Source organism: Calonectris borealis, chromosome 1 (assembly GCF_964195595.1).
Source record: "Calonectris borealis chromosome 1, bCalBor7.hap1.2, whole genome shotgun sequence".
Lineage (NCBI taxonomy): Eukaryota > Metazoa > Chordata > Aves > Procellariiformes > Procellariidae > Calonectris > Calonectris borealis.
This window is the reverse complement of record NC_134312.1, coordinates 175,053,002-175,080,745: the sequence shown is the minus strand read 5'-3', so window position 1 is coordinate 175,080,745 and position 27,744 is coordinate 175,053,002. Positions and strand designations below refer to the sequence as shown.

The following is a 27,744-nucleotide window of genomic DNA, read 5'->3' as shown; positions in this document are numbered from 1 at the left end:
TTTTTCCTTTATTCAGTCAAAGACATTCTGAGTGTTGACTTATTCGACATTGAAGGACTCAATATGACTTCGCTATATCGCACGCGATCTGCCAAACAGCAAAGAATTGGCCACTCCATTTTGCAGAGAAAACATGCTCTGACAAAACAGAGTAATTTACCTCTTACATTTTGTGTTTAAGCTTTGCAAGGCATTATCTTACCATTTTTCCTGATGAAAACTAAAGGGTTTTTAAAAATGTACTGCATTTAACCTATTTACACCCCATGTAAAATTGTGAGTTTGAAAATACTCTTCCACGATCACATATATTACAGAATATTAAAACTGTTATAAGTATAGTAAAATACTTTGAATTTATTCTGATTTCTAAAGATGCAGTATCCTTATAGTTATGTTTTTGTACTAAAACCTGATTTACTGCGGAAATTGATCAGAATTTAAGCATTTTTAAGGTACCAAAGGGCTTGACTTCATAAGCATACATTACACAGCAACTGTTACGCTATAGCGAAACTGTGAAAATACAACGATCTTTGAATTTCTTTGTGCACTTCTCCAGTTATAAATCACAGGCAAAGGCATAATACAATAACATGAGCTGGTTTCTTAAGAAGGTAGTATTTTCTTTTACAGTGTTTATTTCCAATTCTTCCTTTTTTTTTTTTTTTTTTTAAATAAACTTGTTTATTACCTGCACATGGGTGGAGGCATGTGGAAGTGCTGGGGTTTATATGGATGCGTGTATGGATGAGCATGCGGGAGTAGGGTGGATTACTGAATGATCTTTAGACTTGTCTGCTGTGGAAGACGCAGTTTCACACACTGACCCTTCCAAACCAAAGTTTAAACTAAAAAATAAGCAGGATATTAATGGTGAAACTTACTCCGATTTTGAAGTACCCACCTTCAATAAAGGAGAAAGAGATTTTTTCCATTAAACAGCATTTATTATCAGAAGATAGATAAATTTATAAATGGCAACTAGAATACATTTTCAACGTGGCTAATGGAAAACGAGACTTATGATCATTGTTATTCCCATTATTAAAGGGGAGAAAGGTTGTCCAGCTATTTGTCCATGCTCTGCACTGTGAGTTTACCCCAAACATCAACATCACTGATGTAATTTTTAACACTGTTAATTTTGTTATACATTACTCCAGCAAATAATCATATACACAAGTCAGTCTAAATCTATTTAATTAATTGTGTAAGCATGGTAGAGAATAAGGAATACTGCATCTTCATCCCCAAGTATAAACTGCTGTTGCAATGAGCCAATTTTACAGTGCTGAATAAAACAGGTGCTCAAAAAATAATGACAATTTAAAATTTAAAAAGTTCTGTATCAAAGCTGCTTGCTTGTCATGTTTTCCTATAATGCTGGCTACTGAGATTTCCTGACAAATCCATTGGATCCTTTTGGAAACATCTGAAATATGACACTGTGGCATAGTTTCCCTTGAAAGCTGTAATGGGCATGGTGGATAATACCCATCCTTCACTCACACTTAAAAGCATAAACTTCTGTCTTCCCGAAAGAACGGGACACTGTATATTTGTCTCTCCCAACTGCTCAATCAAGATGGACCTACTGTGTTGTGTCAAGATGAGGTGTGGTATTTCTGCATGCTACATATGACATAAGCCTTTGCGATGGTTATGAAACGTCATGGACCTGTGGTGGGATACCAGGATTTTTGAGGAAACTATCCTGGAGCAATCGCCCTCGGTCTTTGCACAAGCACAGAAGTTTGGCGGGTCTGAACCCCAGCCGCTGATGGAAGGACACCCTGAGAATCTGGGGTACAACAGCTCCACATCCAAACACCCTCCTCCCACAGAGTAACTTCCTTAAAAATACTTCTGAAGGGGAAAACAAACCAGAAAACAACCTCACAGAGTATTTGGGACCAAAGCCTGTGGGCGCTGGTACGAATGAGAAACTTGCCAAGAGCCACACTGGGTACTTGAAGCCCGGTGGTGGACTACTGCTGGTTGTGTAAGTTGTCCAGAGGTAACAGCAGCACGAAAAGCCCTTACATGTGTGCTGGAAAGGTTGAGGATATACTTCCTGCCTGTGAAGTAAGAAAATTTAGCATATCCTCCTTTACCTTTTGGCTTCATTCTGTTACCATTGACATGCTCTTTGCCTGTGTCCCTTGGCGTGAGTGCTGCTTTATCCCGGTTTCACTTTGGGGTTCCTTGAATAAAACCAGACCCTCTTTCTGTTGCAGTGTTTCCTATGCATAAAGTAATGGGCAACCAGCTGAAAGACAAGGGATTCACACAGACCAACCTCTGCCTTGGGAGATGAGCCTCCCGAGGGTCTGTGATACATATGCTCCTCCTCGGGGCAGTTCAGAGGTGAATGCTGAAATTTAAGGCCTCTCAGTTTCTCTCGGAGGAGTTTTTCTCTCTTCATTGCCTACAGAGGAAGCCCGAAGAGGACATTGATCTCTCCCAGTTATATCCTGCCTTTGGGAATAACATCAGAGACAATCTCTCTCACTGCTCCTCTTGTACGCTAACAGAATGGCCTTAAGAGCTTCTGGTCAAATAAACTTCATTTTCTGTGGGAGAAAAAAATCAGAGATATTGAAAGAAATTCTGTATGCAATCGGTTCTTCAACTGAATTACTGCTATTCAAGTAATTAGTCGGTAAAATGTTTTTGGGCAGGAAAATAATTTTATCCATCAATTGACTTCCACCTGACCTGACTTCTTTCCCTAAATGCTGAGAATGACAGATCCATTTAAGGGGACGATACTGAAGTACATAAAAGACAGACCTCAGACGTAATCCATGAACCATCTCACGCACAACACCGACAACCAGTTTTTTAAACCAACAGCAGTAATGCTGCTGGTTAAGACCCAGTTCTGCTGCCCTGCAACGCCTCATGGCCTATCCAGAAGCTCTGATCCGCCGCAGCCTTTTCATGCTTTGCACGGACACTTAGCACCTCTGCTTCATTACTGATTTGGAGCCGGATACTAAAACGTTGCTGAATTTTGTGGAAGTTGATTACCAACACAGGCAATGGGAATTGATAGAGGCATTTTTCCCACAATGGCTGCGAATAATTTGTCTTGGGTTTCTCTGCTGACCACTCGGCAGAAGAGAGCCTGAGCTTTAACAGTATTGAAGTTCTTTCAGAGAGCTGATAAACTATCCGGTACCGGGGAATATTAAGAACATATTTAAAGGCAATCAAACTCTGGGGCCTGTGAATATTGTTATAAAGTATTATGCTAGTCATATTAATCCTCAATTAACTGCAATTGCTTTCAGTATTTGTATGGGTGCTCTGTGCTGGTTCTTCTTTAAGATTACCTTGATTTCAGAATCCCCCCAACATTACTACGATTACTTCAGGAATCAGAAATTAATTCAGACTGGTCAAACATTTAAAAATGAACAAGTGGCATCACAAGTTTAATCTGTGCAATTCCTGGAACCAAATATTCATAATTAAATGTATTGCAAAAGACCTTTATGTATACATCTTTTATCTCTAAGCTATAAAAATCTCAACACTTAAAAAATCTTGCCAAGCCTCCTCTTTGTCAAATTTAGCTGAATAGGCAGATCCTTGTGAGGAAAGAAAACAGAAAAACACTATTCCGTTTGCATGAACAACTGATGACTAAGAGTTTCTCTCTTTCCTACATAATTCAGTTAATACAAATTGGTTTGCAATTATAGGGCTGTATGGGAATGATCAAGAATTTCCTTTTATTTAATCTGAAAAGGCTTGGATTGAAAATCCCAGCAGGCGCAGCCACTGGTACCCATATAAAGGGCCATTTATATCATACTAGACAGCTGGCAAAATCTTGTTATTCCCTAACTCCCAGGGAGAAACCTAATGTCTTGCAGAGCACCACTGCAGAACCATTTTGCCTTCCTACTTACGGTTCATCCACTGACTGACTCCTCAACAATCAGTTCTTTCCTTTATCTATCTTGCTTTCCAGACACAAGTATTATGTTGAAGGAAATGAAAGTACTTAATTGTGGTACCTAGCAGGTCAGTGAAACCATCAGAAAGATTAACTTAAATGATCTTACGTGCTATTTCTGCATGCCCCCCCCTTCTGTTGGTGTGGAGTAAATTATTGTCTTGAGAGCCATTTTACTCATTATTGCTTTTTCTCTGCAAGAGATACAGCCGTTTCTTCTCTGTTTTGTTTGTTGGTACATTCAGTTCCATTTCAAGAATGGCTACACCACTAACCTTGGTACCAGTGAGTATAAGAACTGACTATTTCCTTGTGTTCAAACACTGGTCATGGGGAAGAGGATACCTGCATGAAAGAAAACTGCTTTTCTTTCTTTCTTAGATGGGCTCTTTCTATACAAATCAGAAAACGGTTCTAAATAAGTCCATGGTAAAATACAGATACTTAATATTGTACTTTCAGCAGAGATGCTGCTGCCCCTTGTTTATTTTACAGACTTCAACAACAACAACAACAACAAAAGAAAAGAAAAAAAAAGATAAAAGAAAAAGGTTAAATGGCTGGTGTCCTCTAGGGCATAATGACAAATTGTGGTACAATATTAAAATGCCACCATCGTTATTGCAAAAGTCTGCTCAAGCGACCCTTCAGCTCCGACAGTGGGACCTCTCCAGCAGAATCTTCTTGCCTACTCACACGCAGCTTGTCTGTAGCACAGCTCGGGCATAATGCTGACACCGGCCAGATGGTATTCAAAACAAGGGGAAAAGATGGGATAATAAAGGTCTAGCGGTCTTGCTCTCATCATCATCATCATCATCATCATCATCATCATCATCATCATCATCATCATCATCGGTTTGTCGTATCTAATCCTCCAATCAGCAGTGATTTTTCAGGAACAAAATGTCCAACAGCTGAGAAAACATACAAGCTATAAACATTTTTTGTCAAAGGACACAGCATGTAAAATAATGCCCATTCCTGTAGCATTTTGGCTGCTATTTCCCAGGTGATTGTGATGACACTTTCAGGGGGTAGCCATGCTGAGGGGCAGACGGGATTAACTTCAGATGGCGAGGAGAAGAGTGGCACTTCTTTTCCTGCTTTTTTTTTTAATTTCTGTTATTATTTTTTGTTACGGACATCAGGGAAAGCCCTGCCTGTTAACACTGTAGAGGGGGATTCAGCCCTGCTGAATTCACTCCGGGTAGTTAAGAGACCCAGCTCTTAAACTCGGCTGGAACAGGTAGCATTTCTCAAACCAGCATGTGTCTGCGGCGGTGGAGCGCCAAGTGATCTGAGCGGGAAAAGCTGCGGTCACAGTCTGCACACTTGAATGGCTTCACTCCCGTGTGCTTGCGGTAATGCCTCGTCAGTTCGTCGGAGCGAGCAAACTTCCAGGTGCAGCCTTCCCAGGTACATTTGTAGGGTTTTTCTCCTGGGAAAGACAAAAGAAAGAGGGGAGGGGGCAAAAACAGGTGGTGATTTTCCCCTTGTTGCTCTTAATCCCCGCAACCTCCTCTGCACGCTTCCCATGAACACCCACTGCCTAGGGGTTGCTTTAGGCCAAATTACACAATTACGAGGTACCGAATCAGCTGAATATAAGGAAAGGGCCTTGAGATTTATCATTCCTATGGCATTCACATGACTAAGAAAATCAACAGGATTAAGGCAACAATACAGATCCTACCTCGCAGGGGTGATGCGGGGATTAACATCAGGACAAAGGGCTGTGTAATTATTCTCATGATTACCGTACGAGTTTGCTACCCTCATCTCATCAGGCTACACTTTCTCCCAAAATGGCCAGATTACCCGATATTCCAGCAATTGATCATGGGCTGCCACAGACTTCCCATTATTTTTATGAAGTTTATGAAGGTTTCTAATTATTTGTGTAAACAACACTGAAGGACACTTCTTAGCAAGCTGGTAAAAATGAACTATGATTTCCCAATTAAACATAAAAATTCAATCTGCAAAACGTCCTCTTTATTTATTGCACTTACTTTCAGTAAAATTAATTTTGCGTGTAAGATGTTACCAGGAATGGTGTACAATTTTTAAATGTACTCAGCCATGGGACTTGCACAACACTGTTGATAAATACCCATTTACTTCAATGAGATCAGACTTGGGCTAAGTGTAGCTTTTTGGAAAATTCCACCCTCTGCTTTTTATTTAAAGGTAAGCATGATGCATGCCCCATGTTCTGTGTCATATCATGTCAGAGAAGGAGATTAATACAGCAAAACTAGATTTTGTGCTTTCATAAAGCAAACTGTTACAAAACCCCATTTTTGCCATGTTTATAGGCTATACTTATTTGTGATTTCCATCACCAGCCTTCAATGTCCACACGTTAAATGCTCTTGGCAGTTACCTTGATCCCACAGTCGAGCATGCACCAAACTGAGGAAGGGAAACTGTGTGAGGTCCGTATGTATCTTCCTTTGGTGTGTCGTAAATGATTTTTTACCTCCCCTTCTGAAACCAGCTAATCACAACCAGGACAACAAAAGAGCATCTCTGCAACAACTGTTTCCTTTGTCAGGCACAATCATTCCTCAGTTATTTATTATCTCTTATGAATCACGAGCAGCTTGCAAGAAACTATTTCAATTACATGAACCAGTGACGCAACACTTGCTTTGTCGTAGGCAGCACCTCCCTCCATGCATCTCTTCAAAAGTCAATAAAAGCTTTGCTGAGAGCTCTCGGTTTCAAAAGAAAATTCCCGAGTAAGAATATCATCACAAAGTTCAAACAGCCCTGAAAAGTCCAGCTGAAATGGCCATGGGTGCCTCTGTAAGGAAATCGGATGCTGTACAGGCATGTCAGCAGGGTTGTCAGCAGCATTTGAACTCCTTGGGTTGGTGCCTTCTGTGCACCATCTGGGCTGTGCTGCAGTTTTGATGTCAGACGGGGGTGGGAAACAGTTGCTGCGAGGAGAACCCAGCAATCCAGGCTCTGAGGTGACCACAGCCCATAGCTGCACCAGTAGCAACTTAGCCTAGATAATTGTACAGTCCTCAGCCAAGCACAAAGCACCAAATAGTGTTCATTGCCCCTGGGCAGTCGCAGCGTTGGGCGCCTGGAATCCAGCAGCTGCCACGAGCTGGATGGGCACAAGCTACATGGCAGATGGCGGGTTGGCACTCTTGCCAATGACAAAGTGCTACAAAACGTGTTCAAATTCACCACCAAACTGTGTTACATACATACCCTTGCCACAAACAGTTGGTGCGGAGCACCAGGCAAATACAGCAGTCTCCCCATTTGACGTAGCAGGTCTATCCTAACGGTCTCGTCACACTGCATCAAGAGTTTCCAAGTGGAGCGCTTGCCCTGTCCATCCTCAACGTACTTTAAAACTCTCTTTTTGTTTAGACTCTGGATATTACCCCGGTTGGTTTCTTTGACCACGGAGACTTCCAGAGCAAAACGAGAAGGTATTTCCTAAGCTTTGGATCCTTATTTAAAAGCATCTGAAATTCTAAGTCTCTCCCTGCCCTGAGATCCTTTCCCTGCAATGGCCTTTTTGGTACACAAATCCCAGCTCTTTCTACCCTTGGCAGAAGACAAATAGAGAACCTGATGCAGAGGGGGATGGTTGGTGAAAGAGAAATACCAGAAATAGCTTCTTTGTCCATTAAAACACTATCACTTCGAGTAAGAAACGAAAGTCAGCTGATGCAAGGACGTGAGCACGGGTCATTCGGCTGGAGTCCCCAGGTGTTGCTTCCAGCCTCCCTCTCAGAGAGTCCTGCTTTCCCAGCCCCTATAGAGCTATGTGAAAGAGACGGGACTAACCACATTCCTCTCAAGCTATTTACACCACTGAAGGAAAATCGCTCTTACAAGCTTAACCTAAGAATACCTTTCATTATTTTCAATTAAATATATGCGTATAGCATAAGAAGGAAAAAACCAGGCAAAGTAGCATTACTCTGAAGACGTTCACTGACATACATCTTAAAAAAGCTGCTGTAAAGAAAACTGTGAAAGATACGATTTTTCATTAAGATCAATCAACAACATTTTATGCAAACCTAATTTTCAGGGGAAGAATAATAGTATTACTTTTCTGTTAAACACCTACATTATCTGAGGATGGCCAGGTGCTAGAAAAAAGATGTTCTTCTTCCTAGGCAATACTATAGTAACTGTTAGCCTTTTGTTTGGTAACATCCCAGACGTGAAGAGTGACCACTGAATCCGTAAGAACTACAGTAAAAATGAAAGATCCAGGAGTTCAAAGGATGGAGAAAGGATCAGCAGGAGCAGAACTGTTAGAGGATGGGAAGCTGGTGTCAGATATCACACACCAGCTTTGGCTGATGAGCTTGGGCACCCACAGCTGAAATTCTCAGTACAATCAACAGAGAGAAGCAGGACCTCAGCAGGGCAACCCAGAAAGCGCTGACTGAGGAAGTGGACAAAACTAGTTTGTTAATTGGAAGAAACTAGCCCCAGTGCTCATATATATATTGCCATTTCAAGACTGGATTGCAGTGGAGTTGAAGTCAAATACTCAATCATTTTGATTCAGACACTTCTGCCTCTCTGCGAGCACTTGAGCTTAAGTGTCTAAGAAACTCTTGGGTTCAAAGTGTGGGCACATTTTGGCTCCTTCGATGGCTCGGCAGCTGCCAGAGCATGGACCACAGAGTTACTGTCCCAGTAACACTCAAATTTTCATTCAGCTCTAAGGAGCAAAAGCAGGCAGTGTGAGTCTTGCCTAGGGTAGTGGAAACATGGGCATGAAGGAGAAGACAAAACAGTGGACAGTTTTTCGAAAATGGTAAAGTAAAGTAAAGAGAGCTGCAGAAAGAGACTAAGAACCTGTGACAATTAACATGAGGAGAAAAAAAACACTAGAAAAAGATAAAACCCTGTAAGTTAGTTCAATCTTCTGAATCTGTATCATTTTAGACTTACAGAAGCTATCCATTTAAAAATAAATGCCTGAAGCTGTGAACATTTTCATGGGAGCTGACCCTCTACTTTCGCATCTGTCTTTGAGAGCTCTATTGTTTTGTCCTGAAACCTGACAAAAAGATCTCAGAACACAGAGAAATTGTATTCTGATGCTATTTTGCAGCTCTGTCTTGCAATACATGCACAGTGAACAGTATGCCATGACAGGCATTTACACGGATCAAGAGGGACCCTGGAGCATGAAAAAGTTCTTCTAGACAGTTCCCTGCAGAAAATGAGTATTTTCTATTGTTTGGGAAAGTTAATTATGAAGTTTTAAAGGTATGACTCAATGCCCCAAATGGAACTAGTCATTTTTTTAATCTTCTATTAACAAAACATCTATTTCTAAGAGCCCTCCAAAACCTTGCCTTTTGTAGTCCAGATGCCACAATCCAAATTAGTTTAATTACTTTTACCATATTATTTTTCCTACCCTACCATGACTCCTCTCACTTAAGCACTTAAGAACATAGTTGCAACAGTTACTCATTAAATCTCCCTAAACTCAAGCAAATAATGAATTAAAATAATGCTGAATAATGACCACTGTTCAGCCAATCCTTCCAAAATTTTCCACCCTCCCCACAGCCCAACATCTGTCTTCCCATATCCTTATTCATTTACTCTACCATCTGGAAGATCATTCACCCATGGAAATAAATCTCTCTCAAACTTTTACTTATGACCCAATGACATTCACATATTCCTTAAAAAAACCCGTATATGGGTACTAGGCAGGAGACCATGCCATGTAACAGATGAAGGAACCAAGGTCTGTTCTACCCCGGGCAGAATTTCCCATGCAGTACGTTCCTCAGCAGTTATCCTCTGCCCATCAACTAGCTTGTATCTTGGTATTTGATGCCAGATGCTTCAAAGACAGGCACCACAAAAATGCCATGTAAATAGTTAGGGGTTATTCTGCCAGCGGTGAAACTGCTCTGGAGCCCCAGGAAACAAAGCCGGGCTTAGCCCCTAGGCAAGGAACTTTATTTTCTGCAATTGCAGATGCCCTGTGTACTCCCTGCACACTTGCAGTTCCTTTCATTTGTGTATTATTTAAGTTTCATTTATTCATCAGTTTAGCAGGCTCTTGGCAACCATGTCATTTGGTCTCTTCTCCCAAGTAACTTGCAATAGGACGAGAGGAAATTGCCTCAAGTTGCACCAAGGGAGGTTTAGATTGGACATTAGGAGAAATTTCTTTACTGAAAGAGTGGTCAGGCCTTGGAACAGGCTGCCCAGGGAAGTGGTTGAGTCACCATCCCTGGAAGTATTTAAAAGACGTGTAGATGAGGCACTTAGGGACATGGTGTAGTGGGCATGGTGGTGTTGTGTTGATGGTTGGACTCCATGATCTTAGAGGTCTCTTCCAACCTTAACGATTCTACGATTCTATGATTCTATGATTAAGTAACGATGAGGTAACGCCACTGACTACCAGGACAGAAAACACCCCAGTGATCAAGTTCTAAACCAATTTCTTTCTCTGGCATAAACTCACCTCTCTCTCTCTGGTATTACAGGTGAGTGCCACGTGCCTTCTTATTTGTGTCCTCTTCAGACGTTCCCATCTATCCAATTTTTCTCCACATGTAATTCTCACCATGACTCTGAGTTATTACATCACTTCTCTGTAGCCCCTTCCTGCAATAGTACTCAGCATTTTGAAATACTGGTAAAATTTTTATTCCAAATAAGAGTCAACTAGAAAATACACATAAGGGACTGTTCAGGGGTACATGCTTAGCCACCTAGGCAGATTTTTCTGTATTTAAGCTTTCATCACCCTGTGAAAGAGTCACAAGCTGAAATTCCACTTTTGAGAAGGACAAAGTTAGAAAAGCACTTGGAAATGAAACTTGGTTTACAGTTTCCAAACTGGGAGGGTGGGAGCATAGGGGAGATGCCATCCCTCACTCCATTCACGAAATACAATGGTTTTGAGTGAAACTTGCACAGTTTAATAGGTGGCACCTGCCCATCTGTGCTATCTACAGCCACATCTTCATACAATCAGTTCTACTGCCATTACTCTTGGACGAGTATTCCCCACATAAAAACAGTGTGAGGTCCTAAGGATTTAGCCCATAACAAGTTGAACGAAAACAAATAATCCAGCACACATGCCTCAGCCTATGTTTGATGATGCTAAATTTTCTAGTTGAAGTCAACAGATCTGCAGCTTTGCAGGGTTGAGGACATCTCCTGGTGATTCCTGGTTTGGTTTCTGCTACAGGATACTATGCAATATATATAAGGTGTAGTATTTATGTCAGCTGGTTTCAGCTCCCGCATAAACACCAGAATCGTTCTGAAACGCATGGGACAGTCACACTGCACCCATACTGATAGGACTCTATCAGAAGGGGAAATCATAAATTGAAAACCACAAATGATGGCTAATTAGATCTTGCATTTCTACTAAAAATAAGCAATTTTGGGCAGAAAAGACTCCTTTTACAGCAAAAACACTATCTGATAATGAGCAGCCTCAGGCACTCCCAAAGGAAGAGGGAAGCTTAGCTTTTAGACACAGGGGAAAGGGAAAAATGACAACGCTTACGTTTTGTGTGATATTTTTATTAGTATAATTTTTTAATGAAAAAACATCAGAGCACTTATAAAGCACTTTCCAACTTCAAAGTGCCTTATAAAGCTTTTTTAAAAATGTAATTCTTCATAAAAGTCTGTCTTCGTAATAGCACTGCGTAACAAATGTCATGTCCACTCTGCAGGTAGGAAAAGCAACACAGCAAGCATCAGTGACCTTCCCAAAACTGCAGAGAAAGTGAACAGCAATGCTATGACTCACATATTAGGAACACCTTACTTTCTGTAATGAAACTGCTAGATCTCAGTTTCATCCCTTTTAAAGTTTGAAATATTTTAAATCATTTTGATGCAAAAATCCAAGTCAATTATTTAGATGTCTTTTTAAAGGTCATTTGGGATCTCAGTTTCCAAGCTACAGATTCACTATATCTCTTTGGTGAACATAGTGAATTTGACTTTTGTGTTTCAGTATTGTCAAAATATGCAAATAAAATATCTTTCTGGGAAAAGATTAAAGTTTCGTATCAATTGAGCAAGTCTGGGAAAACAATTTCTACGAGCAGAACAGGAACATACTGTGACATGTCTTGAAATACAGGTTTTTTATTCCTTGTTCTCAGTCTGACTTAGGCAAAGCACAGGGACATGGTTTCTTCATGTGAAAACTGGGAACAAAACGATTTCTTCGATTCAAAAATACCGTGACAACCTCCACTCTAAAACACTTCCTCACAGTTTTGGCAGCTCTTGAACCGATTATTTACAAGCTCCTAATAATTCAGGTGCAAGTCCTTTTCCTACATCACAACACACAACTATCTTTTCATTTCACTGCACTGCTGAGCTTGGGTCCTGTTTGCCACCCTGGTCCTCCTTCTCACTCACTCTGCAAGACCAGTACTAGTTCAGCAACCTTATTTCTTTCCTTCTCCAGCTATTGCCCCTCTAGGTATACAGCTGCCTCGGTTTGCTGCTATTTTAATACAAATCCCAGCAAAAAAGCCTTTGTGACCAGACTTACAAAATTAAATTCTCCTAAATGCAATTTAAGAAGGCAAATCCATTACATTGGTCTCAGCCCTTTTCTGTCACCGCACATACAGGAGAGAAAGGAAGAGGGGGAATCCAAGAAACTTCTCTTCCACATTTTCTCTTTTTGGGCTTCTGCACAGAGACTTTGCCCCACGATGGGACATATCTACTACTATGTGAGATACAAATGAATTAACACTCTGGGACAAGTATTAGTTACATACATTGTGAAGGGCGTTGTTGATGTAAAATGAGAAATTTTAATTCCTGTAAAACCAGATATTTTTGGAAATGTAAAAGGCCACCTCCTGTGCACCTGAATCCAGGAGCCAGGCCACATCCCAGCAGTAAATGATAAATAGCATTTTATTACCCTTCCTGATAATTTTTTCCTGCATGATGTGGTACGTATATAAATATTTAAGTATCTGTTAAGTGCATATATACACACTTAATGTATTTTTTTTTTTATATATATGTAGTGGAAGATGGCATGAAGTGTTCTCCTTCCCTCCAGCCACAGCAAATATATGGGACTATCAAACTTCCAGTGCCATGGGGAAGGCTGAGATTTTTCCTTTTACAGCAGCCTTCACTCACAAAGGTATTTGGGAAAGGTGATGCAACAGATCCATACTTCCATCAGCAGCGAACTGCACGGAGGGTGCCAGCAGATGTCCACACTAACTCTCTTTAACTGGGGTGCTGCAGGCCTGGAGTTTAATCTGGCCTCCCCAAATAAAACACTTTTCCTTCACTGTGGTCCATGACTGCAAAGGAGACACCAAACAAGTGACACTTCCCTTTCCAACTGCCTCCGATTCTGCTACCGCCCCTCCTCCTGGATGCTCCAGGGATTGCTCCACCATGTTCATCAAGAGCAATACTGATGTTTCTCAGTATAAAAGTTAAACCTTCCACTACCTGTAAAAAACAAAACAACAAACAAGACCCCAAAGAAATAAACAAACAAATAAAAAACAATAAAAAAGCTCCAAGGGATGAGCTTTGTCTCACTCAGTTTTGCACAATTGATTATTTGTTGTTTGCACTGTGCTAAAAGTCAAGCTTAAGCAGAGGACGGGACCCTGGTGTGCTGGGCTGTCTGCAGAAACAGAGCATTAAAAACTCCACCGCCCATTTAAGTAAATGAATTGTGAATGGAATTAAACTTCCCAAATGAAGAGATATCAGTTTTCATCACCATAAAAAGCAGAATAAGTATGTATGATAGTAAAGAAAAATATTAACTGACAAAAATACATGACAAGGGAAAAGATTATTAGAGTTAATGTGACCAAGATACCACTACATTTCGTATCAGAAAACACTGAAGTGCAGAAAACAACCCCTCATCCTACACAGGTGTCATCTGATCTTTTTCCTTTCCCATGAAACAAGAAGTTTTTTTAAAATTTCCCCAGTTTTCTACCGACTTATTTGCAAAAAATGAAGATTGAAAACACTAGCTTTCAGGCTCTACCTCTTGCTTCCTTTTAGTCATGGAAATAAGAAAGCAGAAAAAAAGAAAACCTGAATAAAACATTAAAACAAAGGCTTTTGTGAAGCTTATTTGCAGTTTTGAGCATGCTCCGATCAAAGGCTGCCCTGAAAAGGACAGAGCGAGCACAAGCAACTCCAGACACACTTCCCAAAAAACACGGGGGGTATCACCAGCAACGAGTGTTTCAGTAGCAAGTTGCTATCCTGCTCCCTCTGTCAGGGACTGAGTGGGCTGCAAGAGTTGGTGTCCTTGGAAACCCTGTACTGTGTATTTACTTCTCCAGGTCTGGGTGCAACATCTGGGAAAGCATTTTGGAGGGAATGGGAGTAGAGAGGTCTTTCTCGCCTTCATGCCACTGCAGGGCTACACATGGTAGACCACAATCATGCCTGAGACCTTAGATGAACTGCAGTTCTTTGGAGGTAGAATATTAAGTACTAAATAGTTTACTTAGAGAAAATTTTATTCTGCATAATGAAATCATCATTATTCCCTCGTGCCACACACAGACAAAACACATATGCACCCCATATTTACAAAGTCAAGGGGCACTGTTGCAAGTATTTTTCATAACCTAGAGACTGAAAGCAATCACAGACGCAATTAGACTTGCTTTCCCATCAAAGTGCCTTGGAATAACCACGTGGGCACTCTTCCATATCGGCACAGCATCAGACCTACAATGCAGAGGAATGACTCCCTGTGTGTAAGGTGAATTCAGAGCTCGCAAAATGTGCCAGAAATGAAATCATTTAACTTTCCACAGAGCAGCTATTGGAAGAGAACTGGATGTACAAGCTCCTTGTGGTATGGACACCTGCCCGTAAGTAGCTGGATTCAGACAACTATCTCACTACATCCAGAGGTTCCCATTTCTGAACATCACCTTACTGGGCTGTGGTGGCATTGGTGAGTCTGCCTTTATATCCTGGTACATATTGCACCAGCAGACATCTGCTTTTAAATATATTTCTGTCCTGAAATCTGAACTCAGTCACATCAATGGGAATAGGCTGAGGCTTCAGCAGCCCCGTTTATTAAATAATCTGTTTATCTTCTAAATAGGAACTGCATGAAGAAAGAGCACAAAAGCTAGAAGTGAAGAATTCCATGAAATATACTGGTTTCCACATTGGAAAGCTCTACTGTTTATTGAAACCGGCAGTAAATTTTAAACACTAAAAGAAAGTATTTCTTAAAAAATAAAAGCATCACCCAATACAAATAGAACCTCCTATTTTACTTAAAGCAAATTAATTTTTAAATTGGCTTTGTTTATTTAAATTCCCAGTTTCTGGAACAGCATGTGAACCTGCTGTTGCAGCTTTTTTCACCTGACAGATTTACGTGGAGGAGGGAGAGCTCTGGGATAAGGGCCTAGGGAGCATGTAGGACATGAGAAAGAAAAGCTGGGCTTTTGAAGAGCGAGTCTGGAGGGTAGGTGACAAAGAGGTGTTAATTTTAAGGTAGGCCAAAAATCTACACAGTTCAAGTCAAATCCAGAAGGATTATTTTAAAAATGTTGCTTCCTCCCAATATTTGCCTAAAGCAGGGATTACAAACCTGTAAATATCTCTCTGGAACTTATAGCTAGCAAGGGGCATTAAACAGACCTTAAGAAAACAACAGGTAATGAATGGAGTTTTAAAACCTACAGAGCAGAAATAACTTTTTTGGTGCCTCCGACTTCTTAAGTCCACTCTGAAATTGCTCAAAGGAAAATGTGAACAAAGACTAATGACAGGGGCCCTTTCATATTAAAATAATATATGGGGCAACAGTGAGTGAGAGGTATGCAACGTTTGAAAAAGCACAGGCTAAATAAAACACCCATGTACTCACTAGCCCTCTCTCTTCTAGGGTGGTGTCTCAACCCAGCTATAAAGGAACATCTCGGGGAGGAAATGCTGTCATTTTCTCAGGTACAAAACCACATTTCTGAGATGTTTACTGTCTCCATGTAACGCCACTGAAGACCCCCTGACACTGACAAATAGGCTTCATTACGTCTGTGGCAAAGGTATTTGCTCTCATCTCTCAGGAATGATATAGGCGTTGATCAAGGACAAAGCACCAAACACTAAAAAATTCATTCGGCCTGGGGGCTGTATTCAGCCTGCCTCTGTAAGTGTCTAACGAAGCAGCCGCATCATCTGCAGCAGCAGCCCTAAGAAGAGTGATTCGGCTTGGTGCTGGTTGGGGCTCACGGATGAAAAGCAGCAATTGCAGCCCAGTATCTGAGCCCCACAGAAGTTGCTCTGGTTACAGCTCTTGCCTTCCTCCACCCCTTGAAGGCAGAGGCAAAGCCACGGCTGTGGCTGTATGATGCCCTACGTTCACAGACTAAATCCATTCCCACTTCACGCCAACTGGAAAGTGCCAAGCTTTTGCTGCCATTGACCCCAGAAAGCCACTCTGCCATCTTCCTCCAGAAATTAGTAACTAATAACTGAAATAAGGTTGCACAGAAATACGGAATGCTGATTACTCCTACAATAAAAGAAAATCCTACGGAGGTAGGAGACAGGGAGCAATCTCGTCTGTATCAGACGTTGTAAAATTACGTCTCACATAACCTTAAAGCAGGCATCTTCTTTCTTTATTGACTTCTTCAAGATGATTCACACAATATTTTAAACTCCTTGCGCTTCTCCATATGGTAAGAGGGTAGCCACAATGAGCTACAACTGGATTTAGTTGTGAGCAACTTTAGATGTGAAATCCAAGACAAATCAAATTTCCCTTTAAATGACTATGTAGTTGGTTAGATTTCTCAGGTCACAGTCCCCATGCTAGGCACCGCTTTGGGAGTGGCACCACCCATTGTACTCTGCGTACTTAGAAAAAAGAGAAGAGCTTTAAATCTCCTCCACATGTACTATCCATTATACATGTTCTTTACCAGGCCCCCTAACAGACAGCATAATTTGCCTCTTCAATTTACATAATATGCCTCAAATTTACATGCTCTTCCTGTTTAAGGGGAGATAGATGATGTCTATGAAAACTGGATCGTGATATGCAAAGGCCCGCAATTCAGGTTAAAACAGAATATTGCACACTAGGATTTGCAGACTAAGTAGCCTGTGGATGAAAAGTGAAAGTAGCTCTTAGCCACGTGGTTGGCCAGTGGGACAGTTTGTTCATGACCGGGTGCACAACCACACACGTGCCTCGGGACATCGCCCACAGCCAGCAGCCACTGCCCTGCAGTGTCTCTGTTGGCAGCCAGAACCTGCCATCTTTCGATAATCATGCTTTTCATTATTTAATGCATTAACAAGGCAACTGAAACCACTATGAATAAAAAAGGGTTTGTGTGTTTTTCGTATGATCACTGTCGTCTATCGAACAGGTGTTTTCACTTTCTAATGTCTCCTTTGCACTGTTCGGCAACTAGCCCAAAGAGTCCTGGATGTTTGTTCTTGTCTTCCCTCTCCTCTCTCCCTAAAACAGACTCCCCTGTCCTCTCATCTTTCCAGTCACTCCCCTTATCCACAACTAATAAGCTGATTGAGGCTATAATAATAAATACATGAAATATATTATTTCACCTGAGACTTTACTGTATTGCATTTGACCTGATAAATGGCCTGACTGCATGGCTTTGTCCTGCCACCTTTACTGTATCTAGCTCACGGAACTTAGTTTCATTATAGTTACAGATGATTGAAAAATAATGATAAGTCAAGTGAAATTTTGCAGGGACATTGCAAACGATTTTGACTACTTTGCAGCTTTCCATTGACATTTCAGAAACATCCAGCCAACTAGAGAGGAGGTCAAGATGTATGTCCTCAGTTTTATGGCATGAAAATATCTGCCTTCTTTTTGCCAAAATAATGAAATTATTTAATGCATTTTACAGTTTTCACAGACCAGATTTCCAGTTTCACCAACTTCACAGATGAGTTATTGAAGTCTAGTTTTTATAACCCATATCAGTCTCTCAATAGAAGGCATAATTTGCCTCTTCGATTTACATAAAACCTATCAGAATTTCATCATCTCTCTTCAGAGGGAACAGAGTCTGTAGATCTTTCACAAACCCAGGCTAGTAGAAAAGAAAAAAACAATTCATTAAGATAAATTTAAATGTTTTTAGAATGAAATTTTGATGGGGGGAAAAAACCAGTAGAAGCAACCAGTGTTACTTAGTCTGCAATGCTCAGCTGTCCTACTGGAAGTTTCAATGGCAACTTCAGTACCACCTAAAAGGCCTGAAATAGCCATTACGTATCATAAAATAATGCAATGGTTGTTTCCCCCTCCATCTTCAAAGTAAAAGCAGCAAACTGAAGAAGATGAGTCCCACCAGGGCTGCATGGGTGCAGGACCTCACGGGGAACAGGAATTAAAGCTCTCCCCATTCCCAGGGCTGACACCAGCACCTACGTCGAGCGCAACACAGACATAAGTGGACCAGGAATGCAACCCAGGCCTGCTGGTTTTCCCATTTTTAAAGATTACTCACTTGTAGAGTCACACATTAGTAATTTTCTTTAAGTTCACTGAAGCAGAAACTAACTCAACACAACTCCAGTGAGCCAATTTCTCACAGTTTCTCCTTGCGGAAAGAGTTGACAGACCTGAGCTGCGAGATTGCCTGCGAGCCCCGAAGGCTCTCCATCACACCCGATACCTCCTGATAGCTTTATTTGACGATTTGGCAAAACAACAACAAGAAGCTGATACTAGAAAGAGAAATTTAATACCAGTGCTTGTGATTTATGAAATGCTCGAACTATTACAGGTTTCACTTGCAGTTTTTCTAGTTGGAGAGACAGTGTGTAATTCAAGCTCGCCCCCCAGTGGACTCCATGCCCACACCAGTACACTAAATTTTGAGGATACTGGTGGGTGAGAAGTATTGGGGTGCTAGACAATAGCATACTTAAAAAAAACTAGGGGTCATTCTAAGAGAATTAAATGCAACTGTCATGGTCTATAATATTTTGTTTCTGTTTTTAATTACATTTAAAAGAAGTATGCTTTCCAATCAACAAAGTTGTTCAAAATACCACATTGTTTTTCCTCCTGTATCCAAACAACTGCAAATGGTTTAGTGGCTATGCATATATAGTAAATGAAAAAAAAAAAATAGTTCTCAAACACATCCTGCTTAGGTAAACAATTGTCAGCAAGATCAGCCTGCCTAAAAAAAAAAAGGTCCAGATTATGCAATGCTGAGTTTCTGTGATCTTTTCTCAGAAAGTTTCCTACTGAAACTTGCTCACCCTTGCGTGCATAGCTGTCATACTTCATTTATACTTATCCAAAACTGCGCTAATTACTGTGGGTCATATGTGAATAATTAACTTCTTTTGCCTGAAGCAAAAGTAAAGGCCAAGATAAAATATGCGAGATGAGATTATTACATAGAGTATGCTCATGGCCAATGTTACATGTAAATCTGAATATAACAACTTCTTACCAAGACCTGAGAAGTGTTCTGTAATACACATTTAATTTTAACAGCACAATACAGATTTTCTCACTGGATCCATTCGCTAAATTCAGTGCTCACCTCCTCTCTAGACTACACTTTACTTCTTACATTGCAGCAGTCATGAAGACATGACAACATAAAGTAGTTAACAGCTGACCATTTAATGAAGGTGTTTGATTTGAGGTTATTTTTCTTTTCTCCCTGAAGGAATAACATCCAACATGACTGCAAAATATTTCAGGCAGCTGCCTTTTGGGGTGGGGATTCATTTCAGCCAGTAACAGGTAGGTACCCGGGCTTCCTCTGTACTCAGCAGTGAAAGAGAAGCACCTTCGCAAGCCAATCCCTGGGTCTACCTGAAGAGGGAATAACGTGCCCCAGAGGTGCCAATCCCTCTTCTCTGACTACCCAGAGATCCCAGACAGATAGTATAGCCTAGACATCCAGCTGCCAGGGAACCAAGGCTGAGGAGATGGATCCTACGATTACGGCAGGTACAGAAACTCCCTTCATGCTGCAAAAGCTGTAATTACCAACACCATTTCAAGCCTTCAGCGCCTAGTTTTGAGCACCCTAACTGCACAGCCCGAGATTCAGCGGTGCAGACTATCTAACACTGATTTGGGTGTGTAACCTACAAGTGCTGGTCTGCCATGAGATCACGAATGAATTACAGAGTCATGACAAACGTGATTCTCAGTGATTTAAAACGTCACGGCAGAGAAGAGTCTTCTGTATTTCTGGTCTAACTTGGGTGTGACATTTCTGAGTTTGTTCACATCTAGTTTTGCAACTCAGCTCCTTACACGGTGCTTGGTTATACTCCTGCACTGGTTGCCAGTCTTGCAGGCTAGAAAAGAGTGACCTCCCTGAGGTATAAGCACATAAATGGTATTTTTGGTTCAAACCAAAGAGTCTATCGGTTTCACACCTCTGCTGGGCCCTGCCTTCTTATCTGCTACAGCCATAAAATGCTCAAAGGGTGATACAGGCAAGAATAGGGAAACAACTTGGAAATCAGGGCAGGGAGAAGGAAAGGGACAGAGTAGGGTTAGATTGGGATAAAAGTAATAAAACAAGAATGACAGAGAACAACGTGAAAGGGTAAGGGACGAATAAAATATATCGGAAGGGTGGGGACGAAAGACCACATTGAAGATGGGAAGAACAGGGAAGAGGAAAAAAGAATTAAGACAAGACATGGTAACTTAAGAGAAAGGAGGAGGCACAAGCATTAATGGGAAGACATGAAGAAACTAGAATAATTGGCCTAGAGGGAAACGTAATGAAATTCCCAGATCACCAGAACATTTCCGCTGTTTAAGGAAGGGACTCTTACCTTACAGAAATTGGTTTAGTAGGGGGTATTAGGATGGAGCCTTGTTCAGTATTCCTCTCAACAAAAGTCCTACCAACCAAAAGACATATTGGAAAGAGTGATGGAGACGTGGCCTTATTTGAAATGTAGAAGCCATCACTTAATTTTTTAAAATTATATCTCATACTCTTTAGAGTACATCACACCACAGAAAGCGCCAGCAGATTCTCAGCAAAGAACAATACTGTGCTACATGCTGGATAAACAGCATCTTTTCTCCAAGGAGTTACAAGAACGCTGAAGTACATTAAGAGCAGAGAGATCAATAAATTTAATTTAATCAAATCAGCAGCAGAGTAAGGAACAGCACTGAAACTCAGAGCGTTCTGTCCACTGCCTTTCTAGCCATCCAAGCGATCCGCTTTTAAATTGTTCTTGATGACTTCAATTTGCTACTCCTGAGTTTATCCACAATAAAATTACAACAATTACACATCACTACTTCAGCTACCCTTACATGCCTGTCATGTAGACTAGTATCAGCCCATAAAGTTAATAAGGACACCAGGTATTGATTAAGTGTTAAGTATTATCATCACTCAATGGGACCCACCTCATCTAGGCACCTCTCTTGCATCTCTGTTGTAGGGATTTCATGCAACCTATTCTCATAAAGTGACTGACTTCCCTCTGCAGTATGTGGTAGGTGCCTCTGAAAGCCTCCAGAAATAGTGAGCTCTTGAGTTTACACTTGAATTGAACTGAAGGCATTTAGTGACACCTATCATTCAAAGGCTACATCTGTAAAAGCAAGTAGTAGCTCCATAGGAGCAGGTCTGTAGAGTGAAAAAAATGGTGCTGAAGATCCATGTCCACACTATATGCTTTTCTTGAGGGTTTTCTTTGGATTAGCTCTGGTTGGTCCCAAGCAATGACCATCCATTGTTCGTTGAAGCACATTAGGTGTGTCCCTGGAGGCCACTTTTCTGTTTAGTTTCATCTGCAAGGAGTCCGGTTTGTGCCGAGACCACTCTTGTGCTGTGAAGTGGGGATGACAAGGAAGTTCAATTCAAAAGCATGCTCAATCTGCACCAGAATGCCAATGCTGATGCACCCGCAGACATCTCTGTTGTTTAGGTATAGGCCTTCAGCTCTTAGTGTAGGATGACGAGTTCAATACGTCCTAAATCAGGCAGAAAGGAACCTGCTTGTCTTATCTGTGTTACACAGTGCCAGAAAAGTCTTACCTGTGTGCGTCCTCCGGTGAGCCTTCAGGTGGGAACTTTTTGTGTATACTTTGTTGCATCCCTCAAAGTCACACCGATGGATGCGCCGCTTCCTGGAGTCTGGAGACTCGGACCTTCTCTGACGCCTTGTGCTCTCAATACTGAACGGTGAAATGGAACTGAAAAACAGAACAGAAGCAAAAAATGAAGCAAGAGCATGGTGTATATCCTGGGCGCCAAAATATCAGCTGTAATATATCACTGTGTCAGAAGTGACCTTAACAATTAATTAAATATTTCCTTTTCTACAATGTAGTCCACAGCATGTATTTGAAACAATTTCTGCTTGAACTAGAGCATATTTTGCAGTATGAAATAATTCAAGTCTTGATTTAGAAGTGCTTGTTGCCAGAGAAAACACCACGATCCTTGAAATACTGCTCCAATAATGAAGTAGCCTGACTTTATCTGAGCTTTATTTCTCTGTTACATGTGTCCACATCCAAGTTCACTGAACCCTGCTTTCTAAACAACTTTATATATAGCCTCCATAATTTCTCTTTGACAAGTTTAAATAGATAAAAATCCTGAAACCTTTTATGAAAAAGTGTTTCCAGTACCCAGGTCTGGACTATGGATCCTTGCATTTGGCCAAACACCTGTTGTTTGCTTGCATCCAGGTTGCTAAGAGATCCATATCACCCTGCAGCAGTGATTTTTCCATTTACTTATTTAACAGTTCTCAACCTATCACCTGCAAGACAATGAATTTTATTTCCTTTCAGACCACTGATAAATAAGAAAGTTTATTAGCACAGGGCCAGCAAATGATCCCCACAGAAATGCCTATGCTCAGCGAAGATACTCCATTTACAGCAACACCCTAAGGCCTATCAGTTATCCCAATTTTAAGCAAATAAAAAGTAACGTTGAAGTCACATTGCTTGATTTTATAAATACAGTATGTACCGAGCCTAATACTTGAAGAAAGCCTGCTACAACAATGCACTTGCCTTGGTTACATAAACTTGTGTCATAAACTATCATCGAGTTCCAAGATCAAAACCCTCATCGACTTCCATTAACTATATTACCCAGCTATAAATCATTATTAATTGATCACCTTATCAACCCCATTATGGTTATTCTGCACAGCAGTCACGTTCACCTACAGTTATACTAGCCTGCTTAGCTACTTTAAGTACTGGAACAACATTAGCCTTCATTAAGTTTCTGGGGCTTCCCCCACATTCCCAGGTTTATTGACATTGAAGGTAAATGATCTAGAGATTCATCAGCCAGCTCTTTTAAACTTTTAAGATGCAAGTTCCCGGTTCTCCTGAAAGAATTTGTGACTGTCAAATGAAAATGAATTGGAGGAAAAGAAACTGAATCTGATCACGAAAAGAAGTAAGCACGAACCTTTGGGGAAGCTAAGATACTAAGAAAGGCATTTGAAAGAAGCACTGATGTTGATGCATCTGCTGAGAAGCTCCTGTGTCAACACCAATCTTCAACCTTCTGTAACAACAGCCAGTGCGGTTACAGCTGTAGCTGTTCTGCCATAAACTTCAGTTTTAGAGATTTCCAGAATTTGCTGAGGACTATTTATATTGGGTTAAAACTTCGCAGAAAGCATCTCGCATCGTTAGCATGTGATTTCACTGATGTTCCAATTCGCTGCATTACAAATCTTTCAGCCTTGAATTCGTGGTAGTTCAAACTACGCATTTTTCTTTTTGTTTAAATATTTTTACAGTACGGCCCTAATTTAAAGCACTATTTAAAAAGAAAGGAGTACTCTCTTTCTGACAGCCCTCTTTTTCTCTTAACACTTGATATATATTCATACTTCATCTTCAGGCAAAGAGATTTTTCAGATTAATTATTTTTGCCTATAATATGATGTGTGTAAACGGGCATGCAGGGAATTTCTGAAATGGAGGAAGAAATGGACAGAGGGCTGTAATATCAACATTAACTAGCAAAAAGTAGTCCCCAAGAGAGTAAGACACATCAGCACTATAACTATGTGACAGGAATACAGATGTGTTTAGCTGTCACAGAAATGGCTCAGGAATTGCATTTAAACATCTGCATCTCAGGGCAAATAGAAGTCTTGGGTTAGATGATTCACCGAGAACGGTCTTGCTACTCCAGGTTTTTTTTTAAACAACCCACCAGCTAAAATAAAAAGCAAATGTGTAAATCAAATCTTAAACCTCAATACTGAAGGTACAAAATCCAGTGCTCAAGACCAGAAAATCTTTATCTTTAAAAATAAGTATTCGTGCATCATTTTTGCTGCATGTGATTTACGAGTCATCTTAAAAGCCTATTTTGTAACAGGGCGTTCAGATCCTGGATAGTACGGCTCGTTTAAATGGGAGGAGGATCAAGCTTATAATGCTGCTGCAATTTCCAGCCCCGAGACAAAATGAACCTTAAGCAGAGTCAGCACCTCGTAAAAAGCTATTTGTCACGTACAAGAAGGTGACCTCACTGCTGGGAACTGCTCTGTGCTTTCCCAGGTATTTATACAGGAGACGGTGGCATAAAGTAGTGCTGCAAAGGTGGCACACGATCAATGTTGCTGCTCCTTAACTGGATTGCTCCCTCTTTCTGAAAGGCGAAGCATCCTACCTATTCCATGCCAGGAAAAATAACCGAATAAGCCACAGAAGGTGCTGTGCGTTGCCACTGTCCCCTGTGAGCTTCACAGCCATCGCTTGCTCAGCACGCCGAGGAGAAAGGTTACCGTCAGCTGGAACCAGCAAATGTAACCTCATGCCTTCCCTTCGCAGCAGTGAAGGCTAAATGACAAACCAGCCAGCAGAAGGGACTCACGTGGCAAGTGAGAGCACACCTCCAAGGTGATCTTCCTCTGCCACTCTAACCCCCACTCTAACCCACTGCAGGGGGACCCCACAGTATAGACACACTCACCGGCGGAAAAGTAGCCAGATCCTACCTGATACCACCAGCCTTGTTTTAGCCTTAGAAAAGCTGTGTGATTTTTTAAAATGGAGATACCACAGGAAGCCCTGAAAAGAGCACAAGGTGCGTTTTAGAGCTTCCTGAAGTTAGTCCCTCTCTCAGTAACTGTCTGTTGACTTGTTGATGTTCTTCCCCTTGGCCATGCAGCAGTAAAGGGACACCCTCCTCTTTCTCAAGCAATTTCTACAAAATACCCTCATCGACCGCGCAGACAGACATAAAAAAAGTCCTCAAAACCATGTTCTGTGCCTTTTGAAAGCCATGGGGGCTCTGCCAGGGGGCTCTGGTCAGCACAGGCTCCAGAAACTACTGTTTGATGGCACCATGGTGGACAAAGACTTAGAGAATGAACACGACAGGGAACTCACAGGTAGTTTTTTTTTACAGAGTTTTTTTCTTTTTGTTTTAAATGTGGTTTAAAATCCTGTAAAATAAATTAAAAAACCCCAAAATCAAAAAAACCCACCACATCTTAGCAGCCTCTTTTGACCTCACAGACTGCCCAGAGTGAAGACCTGGAAACACGTCAGCAGCTGAGAGCTGCTGGGGTGCCCAGACGAGGAGCTGTCAGTTCTCCTGTTAATAGCCAAGGTCTCAGGCAGCCTTTAATCCTCAAGGTGGGTTTAGCAATAGGACTGATACCATAGGTAACATCCCAGGCAAACTGCAGGATGTATCAAATTACTGCTGATACATCAAGTTTGAAAGAAATATTAACAAAGAAGAAAACTGGGTTCTGACCTGTCAGCTTGACGTTTATTTATTTGCAGTTCGTTAGTTCTAAAACCAGTGTAATTTCTCTATTAGTGTAGAAATTATTACCCTAACAGAAATCCTGGGTCACTGGTTGCCTCCATAAGCAGCTGCCTCCATAAGCAGCTGCAACACCTGTAGTCAGTACTGCTCATAGGGTGAAATGAACAAAATCAATGTGAACATTTAGGGTGATTTACAAAACTTCAGCTGTGTTATTTGCAGCCAGAAGTGAAAACATGCATCTCTGCAACTCACACATGGCCAAGTGCTTGTCCCTCTGATGCAAAAAGTCTGGGGCTTCGCCAGTAGATGGCCATCAAGTTCTCCTGAACATGATCTGTGCTGCATGCGACAGGAATTATAACCACCCTGGTAACGCAGGATTATTTTTCCTCTCTACGAATGCTGCCCGTGACCTCCTAGGTGTTTCGCCTCCATTCTACATACAGACTGGGAAAGGCCCTCATCATATGCAGTAACACTGTTAAAAAAACATGTAGCAGGTCTTTTTATACCGATCCTGTGTTTTCTGAGTGATATGCAGAGCAGAGCTGCCCGGGGAGCACGGTATGTTTATTAAAGCCTTGAACTGTGTTCAGTGCTGCGACACATCAACATGCCATGCGGTGACAACTTGCTGCACCCTGGCTGCTCCCCACAAACAGCCTGCTCACATGCTCTCACCCTGCGGCAAACATGCAGTGTTACCTTCAGCCACAAAGTACGAGCTTCCTGGCACTGCCGGTGTCCCCAGCAAGCTGGGCAAGAGCTGGCTGACATGGCCAGCATGGAGCCAGTGACGTGCAGCAAACTGCCGCTTTGCTCTTTGCCGTACAAACCCAAAAGTGTCCCAGTGTTGCGTTTTCGTCCTTGTGATTGCCACCTTTACTCTTCCTCGGCCCCTCTGCTATGAGCTCAGGCTCTTTAGCTATGTCTCCTGCAAGCCTCGCAGAAGACCTCATTGGCCCCCCTGACCTGGGGCCAATAGGTATTGACCAGCTTGTGTCCAAAGTCCCCCCCTACCTTACCATACGTCTCTCCTTTACAGCCTTTAGACTGTAAGGAAAATGAAAATTTAAATTTGAAATTTAAAAAGGAAAAGGAAAATTTAAAAGAAATATCTTCCTCCCCAGCTGTAGTTAACAAGAGACTTATGGCTACACCTTAACAATAGCCCGCAGCTGCTAAAAACAGATGCTAACCTCACTTTGAGGTGAGGCCCAGACACATATCAGCTGTGCCCTCTCCACTCCAGCTTCCACGAGAAGGAGAACCAGACTGGGCTCGGCCTGTGCAGCAGCCACTCAGCCCGGATGAGGGGCTTGGCAGGCCAGAGTGTGCCCCACAAGGTGGGCGAGCCATGGTCCTCTTGTGTTTCTCAGGCTCTGGGCTGTTGAAGGATGTGATTTGGCGAAGCTGGTGTACCAGGACAGTCCTGCTCCAGTTGCTTTCCCTTGTGTCAGCACTGGCACTTGTCTGATCCTGTAGAGAGCCAGTTTAGGGACCCACAACGATGACGTGAATTCTGCAAAAAACATGTGCAGCTTGCTTGCTTTTGCTGGTTTAGCTCCCTAAATAGTGGAGTCTGCCAAGTACCTGCACTGACACATGGGAGAGGATGGGAACCTGTGGCCAAGGGTGAGGTGAGAATCATCACCCTTTCAGTGGCAAATAGCTGTGATTACCACCAATGCCCCAATTTCCATGGAAATTCAGAATTTGTATGAAGAAATGGAGACATGGACATAAGGAATCAACACAAGGAACAGCTGGAAAATCCACCTTTCACTCCACAATGAAGCTTCTTCTTGTGACACTTCTGTATGCAGAAATAACACACACAAAGATAAACACATAAATAGATAGGCTGAAAACAAAAACTGGGAGATATTACCATACTAAATACTTAGGAGGTGACAATGTGCCTTGACAATACGGGGTAGAACC

The 27,744-nt window shown here is 41.6% G+C and overlaps 1 protein-coding gene across 8 annotated transcripts in view; it reads right to left on the bottom strand.

Moving 5' to 3' along the window:
* Positions 1-928: 928 nt before the first annotated feature.
* Positions 929-27,744, bottom strand: part of KLF12 (KLF transcription factor 12) — a 253,663-nt gene continuing 226,847 nt past the window's right edge. For all 8 annotated transcript variants that reach the window (XM_075139016.1, XM_075139048.1, XM_075139005.1 and 5 more), the window contains 2 exons: positions 22,066-22,223; positions 929-5,411 (listed from right to left, as the gene is read on the bottom strand). In XM_075139016.1, coding sequence (XP_074995117.1) covers positions 5,230-5,411; positions 22,066-22,223 — 340 coding nt within the window. In that variant the 3' untranslated portion in view covers positions 929-5,229. The remainder of the gene's footprint in view (positions 5,412-22,065; positions 22,224-27,744) is intronic.